This window comes from Phaethon aethereus (genome assembly GCF_964289735.1).
Source record: "Phaethon aethereus genome assembly, chromosome: 8".
In the NCBI taxonomy this organism is placed as follows: domain Eukaryota; kingdom Metazoa; phylum Chordata; class Aves; order Phaethontiformes; family Phaethontidae; genus Phaethon; species Phaethon aethereus.
Window position 1 is genome coordinate 16,064,322 of NC_138584.1, and position 6,436 is coordinate 16,070,757.

General features: G+C 43.3%; 1 protein-coding gene across 1 annotated transcript; it reads right to left on the minus strand.

Moving 5' to 3' along the window:
- Positions 1-303: 303 nt before the first annotated feature.
- On the minus strand, positions 304-5,173 carry HCCS (holocytochrome c synthase; the record flags this gene model as incomplete). Its single annotated transcript, XM_082003055.1, has 6 exons — positions 4,548-5,173; positions 3,689-3,837; positions 2,926-3,074; positions 1,670-1,789; positions 756-842; positions 304-502 (listed from the first exon to the last, which is right to left on the minus strand). The coding sequence occupies exons 1-6, from the start codon at positions 4,660-4,662 to the stop codon at positions 304-306; spliced, it is 819 nt and encodes a 272-aa protein (XP_081859181.1). The 5' UTR covers positions 4,663-5,173.
- Positions 5,174-6,436: the final 1,263 nt, after the last annotated feature.

Here is a 6,436-nt window from a genome sequence, read left to right on the forward strand (position 1 = left end):
GAAATGAAAAGAAGGCAAGCTTACGCAGAATCTGTGGCAAAATAAGAAAAGAATTCCCAGCTCTTAAGAAGGTTAAGATACAGGTTTTTCCTACTATAACTTTATTATTTAATTCAGAACACCATAAAGCATCAGTATACTTAACAACGGATTTCCCCATCCTCTCTTCCCACCCCCGAAGAACAGTGGTGATGATGAAAATAATGACAGTTGCAGTGAACTTCTATTTCAAGTCCTAGTATTCACTTATCTTTAGTCTAGGAGGAAAGTGGTTTACTTTTTGACTACCCATCACAGGAGTAGTTATGAAGTCCACCGCCACCAAGCTACCTTCATTCTGTCCCACACAGCTGAGAGAGAGTCAAACGCAGGGCGAACATCCAGGATAGTGAACTGGTAGTTCTTATCTACTGCTCCACCATCATAGTAATCAATAACGTATCGCACTTCTTTTCCACATCGGTCAACAATCCAATCATGTCTGTCAAAGGGAAGTTCGTATCTGGAAAAACACATAATAGACCATGCAGATATTTTGATGGATATTATGAACCTGGGAGAGGGAGTGGAAGTCCTATGTAAAAAAACTTTATCCAGATACTGGCATGAGATCCCCAGTAGTACTTCCATCTTCTGGTAATTGTAACTTGCAATTCCAGTTCTCAAACATCTTAAAATTAATTGAACACCATGTTTTCAGACACATCTCCCTAACCTCCCACCTCCCTGGAAGACCTTCTTTCCTGCCCACATACCCCATCCATGAACGTATTCTGGCTCTTGGCGAATACTCCTTTGCTTTACCTCCAAACCGCATCAGCGATGGTCCACACGGACATTCCCTGTGCACACAATTAAAAATGAAAATAGTTTTTACCTTTTAAAACAGTCTTATTTTAAGTGCTTAACTACTGTGGTAATTGGTTTTGGTAATAGAAAAAACAAATAGGAGAAAGAGCAACAGTAAAAAATTAATTACAAGTGATCTAAACCAGCTTTTTTGTTTTTTTAAAGGTTTGAAAAGTCCCCCAATTTCTGACAGCACTTAACTGCTGGTATGATAAAGTACCTTTGATATGCTCCACACCATTGTTCTAACTTATCAACAGAGCAGTTCTCAGCAAATCTAATCCACAGATTTAATGGATTAAAGAACAGGCAACCATTAAAGAACAGAAAACCATAATGCAAACTACTGCATAACAAAGGTCACTGAATTTCAGAGAACAATTTCTACATACAGAATGCTTAACTAGTCTCTTCTGGGAACAGGGACTATACTGACCTAAAAAGCGACAGTTTGTTTTACACCAGTCACACTTAATCTAAGTTTGTATCTCATATCTTTTTCATAAAATAAAGATTTCAATTAAATAATTCCCAAATGGATACAGTAAGAAATTAATTTCTCCAAATCCACATTATATACACACTACCAAAATGCTCATCAGTTTTACCAACATAGTAATTACTCAGTTCTAGTTAAGCTCTTCTAGATAACCTTCCTCAACATTAATCAAAATGTAGGCTCCTGCAAGACCATAACTTTTGAGACGTAACAGCACCACAACATTTCTGCAAATCTAAAGAAACGTTCTACTTTCAAAGAATTACAAAAGCAAGAGCTAAGCTAAGCTAAGGATTTGCTTTTCATTTCATATGTACGTACACAGCATGAAGAGCTTCCCACTTCAAAATCTCCTTCCAAGCTTGCTCATTATTTTGGTTGTGAATCTTAATGATATTGGTCATGTCTTCACCTGTTATGTCATCATCTTTCCACCTCCACCTAAAAGATAAGAATTTGAAAACAGCTTATAAGCATTATGGCATAACTACACCACCTTCCTCAGTTTACCTGATGGGCTTTTGAATCAAGAGATTTAAGGTTTTCTGCAAAGACACAAAGCAAGTATGGAAACTTCTGGCTCATCTGCTTAAGCATCTTGAGAACAACTTCAATTTCTGTCTAAAAGTGTAGTTATCAAAGTTATCACCATAGAGACCCACAAATTCTAGTTAGCTAAATTAACATCTTAACTGGATTAGAAAGTTATCAGACTGTGCAAACATCAGCAAATCCAAGGTATTCGTCAAAATGCTTCAGAAAAATCCTACCTGCATTCCTAATGCACAGATGTCCTGTATTCAATACATTTGGCATACACTTAGAAATGCCTTTCATCTCTCTGACCCTGCACTATGACTACGCACATGCTTCCTTTTCAACAGGCATAACATTGAACACATTTAAGTGTTTACAGGATCAAAACTTGCATGTTCAATATAGACTGCTTATGACATACTGTCTTAACAATATTGATACATAGAACAAAGAATTGCTGTTGTTTTAATAGTAAATGCCTTTAAAGTTGATCTGTTTGAGAAAGATAAATAATTACAAACGAATGGGGAAACAGCAGCACAGAATGTTTTTTAGGCCACAGAAGACATTTATCATTCAGTTGTATCTTGCCTACACTGAATTTTTGTAAAGACTGAAAACATCTACTTGTCAAACGATTTTCATGTTTTTAGCAACTTTGCAAAGTCAAGTTAGATGTTTTCGCAATCATAGAAGTTTTACCACCAGTTTATAGGATTAGAATGAATCCAACTAAGTTTGAAAGCTGGCGATCATGCAAAGTCTGTCTATGCACCGACTTCAAAGAAGATTTTCTGAGCTAGTGGCAGTTACCCGACATGCCCTACCATCTTGCTGATCACTAGAAGAGCCATGGCCTTTGATACCAGCTCACCCTTTAAAATAAAGCTGTTTATAAAAACAGTAGCTTTTAAAAGAGCTAGTTAATTATTTCCTACTTAGGGTCCACAAACTCTTAAATAATATCGATGGATAATAACTAATGATATTAATGAATTTCAGACTCACAGACTCCATCTGATAATTCACAGTGTATTTACCCTTTTCGCAGCATAGCGTTCCAGAACATCTGCTCTGAAGGGTAGACCCACTTCTTGTCAGTATGTGCTCGAGGAATGGAAGATTCTTCTCTAACAGTTGACAATGGAAACGGTTGATCTGGGGATGGCTGCTGATTAGGAGGTGGCATCTAGAGAACAAGGAGAATCAACAACAAACTAGAGTAGGAATTATTTTTATGTTACAGTGTTGGAGAAAAATCAAAGCATAATTAATCAGCTGCTACAAATATAAAGGCTGAACTTGCTCTAAGTCCACTAAAACTGTTTTTCTCTTTTGCAGTAAAACTCTGCACAACTTTGTCATCTGAAGACTCACATCCCTTTTGCCTAAACTTCAACTTTCAAAACAGCAGTGCTTTTCGTAAAAATCAGAAGGAATCTTGGAGAGATCTGAATCAGAACTTACCCATACCACTACTACACAGAACCTAGAAACCACTAACGTAGCATAAAAACCGCACATGTAACTAACAAAGAAAAATAGACAGCAAAAGATATTTGCAAAGTGAAAAAACGCCTTTTACCAAAAAGATGTAAATCTGAAGAAGAGAACGTTAAATAAGATGTAACATGGTTTTATATAAATATTTGCATACAAAATGAGAAAAAGCAGTGTTAAAAATTTAAAAATAACATTACTTGCATGAGCTTCCACCTTGGACACTATCACTATTTACATTTTGGGGACAGTATTTCAGGAGAAACAAGACTGAAGAAAACATCTGAACTAAGCGAAAATTACCATATTGCTAGGATCTATGTCATCTTTCACTTGAGATGCACCAGACTTCACTGGACATGCTACAAATTCATACGCTCTTTCCTGATGTGCAGGAACATCATCTGTGTTCTCAGTTCTATAATCAGGAGTCTTCATGTGCATTGGACAACCTGAAATACAGGAGAAAAATAGTATATATTTTGCTACAAAATAATGACCCTAAAACCATGGCAGGAAACAGCTCACTGAATCTGTAAATACAAACTGGTATTTTGCTTCTTCTTCTGAAGTTTTAAATATTTTCTTTCCTGCCTATTTTAGGACCCAGCACCATGGTAAGATCTAAAATTCTTATGTAGTCCTTGAATGCTCATTCCCCACCCCACGCTGGCCCCCGTTCTGAGCTGTTTATGGCTAAGATTTCCACAGCAACGTTAATCTGACATGTGTTGACTGTGTCAACAGAAGAACTGATGTCCTCCTTCTCCACTCATTCATCTTATCCCACCCTTCTGCTGCTCTCTTCCGGATGCGTGTTCTCTATCAACAACCCCCTGCTCCCAGTGACCGTCTTCGTAGGGGCCTCTGCACCTCCCTGATCCTTTGTGGGTGTACCACCTGATGGAAACGGATCTGCAGGACCCATGTGGAATGTGGCAACTGGGAGTGACCCACAGGTCTCTACAGACAAAGCAGCTTGCATGCTGTTCTGGTGAACATCTGACTCCTTTTTATCAAAAGATACTTGAGAGCTACTTTTGCTAAAGCAAAAAACTCACGCTTTTATTTGTAGAATCATTTTCCTTTTTGTTTTCCAAATATTTTTCAATCTGTTCTCCATGTAAAAAGTTTACTTCATTTACGTTTCAAGAATAATTACCACTTATTTTTTCCTGATGCATAGGACATTCTGAAGGGGGAGAGGCCATCTGATGTTGCTTGGATGCATTCGGCGACTGACCTGCAGCAGCCGGGGAGGACGCAGACAGACCCATGGCTTCCGCACACCAGGTCTTTTTGGGTCAAGTTTCTAAAGGAAACAAAAAGCAATCATCCATAATTCAAAACTACACTGGCGAACAGGAGTGCTGATACGTTTCTGCATCACAAATTACAAAATTAAAAAAAAAAAATTACTTAAACATCGGTTCAAGTAATAAACATCCGGCCTAAGTAAGAAACTACAGCCCGAGCGTCAACCAGGGCTGACACGGAGGGAGCTGGGGTGGGACAAGCTGCGCGGGCTCCCCAAAGGCAACACCCGCACTTGGTGCCGCCGCTCAGCCCGTCTCCCCGCGGCCGGGGGGCTCTGCCCGGCCCCCGAAACCCACCGCAGCCCCACCGGCCCCGCGACACACCCCCCATACGCACCCACCCACCCCTGAGGCAGGAACGCCTCACGTAACGCCGCGCGCGAGGCCGCCGCACCGTTACATACACCGTGACCGACAGCGGCCGCGGGCAAGGTCAGGCCCGCCCCCTGTGCCGGGCGGCATGCGCCCTCCCTCAGCGCCCGCCCCCCGCCGCCGCGTCCCAAGAGCCGCCGCCACCGCCTCCTCACCTCAGCCCGGCCCGCGCCCCCGCGGCCGGCCCCGCGCACAGCACGACGCCACGCGCCCCGCCTCGCGAGAACGCGGAGCCGCCGACCCGCTGCGCGCCTGCGCCCGCCGCCGGAGCACCGCCCACCGGCGCCGCGAGGGGCGGGGACGGCGCTGCGGCAGCCCGGCCTCCGCCGCGCCGTCCCGCCGGGCGCCGGCACTGCGGTAGGGAGGGGAAGGCGGGCCCGAGGCTCAGAGCAGGCGCCGTAGCGCTACTAGGTGGCACTGGGGGCTGCGGCCTCCCGAGCGGCCGCGGCGGGGAGGGGAGCGTCTGCGCTCCCCGGGCCGGCGGCGAAGGCGGGCGGTGGTGGCCGCCTCGCGGCCCGCTAAGGGCAGGCGCTTCCCTGCCCGCAGCCAGTGCCCCAGAACTGGGAAGGGACACAGGGCGCCTGGGGGCTGCTGGTTTACATTTACGGGGCGTTTAAGTGTGCAAAAGGTGCTCCAGAACTTGCCAACGGTGCATTTTATGTACTCAGGCTCACGCTTAATGCCCGCGCAGCTGTGTTGGCACGAGCTACGTGTGATCGTAGGTCAGGGAGTGGTTTTGTTACCCCTTAGAAGTGCAAATAGCTTTCCTTTAGAAAGTATAGAAAAAACACTGAATTTACTGGCAGCGTGAATCAACATCGTAAAGGTGTATCCTTTCTAGTATTAAATTTACAGAGATGCTAAGATACACAGAAACGCTGTGCCTAACAGCAGTTCGGTAATTCAGAAAATGGAGCTCATTTTGCATCTGGACAAGGAAGACTATTCTTCATCCCACCCCTTCTTGACTAACATGGTAAGATCTATCTGTGCAGTAACAACTGCCACAGCAGGTACAAACCCCGCAGGACTATTTAGATGTTCATCCCACAACGTGGACTCTCAACAGGCTGTCAAGCGCAAAAGGCAGGTGGGGAGACGCAAGACAAACATTCATTATAAATATGTAACAGTTAGAACTGATCAAAAACCATAATTATTTCTTGAAACATCCTATTTAATTGGAGGAATTTAAAATAAAGTAGCAAGGAATTGAAGCTTCAAGTAGCCCAGTTACTACATTAACTTGGGATGAAGAAAATTCAAGTCTGGCAGAGGAGTCTTTTGCACCCGCTTGCATGTATTTTGGTGTAAAGGAGTGATTCTTTCCCATTTCTTTTGAAAAAGATCAGAAAGATTAATA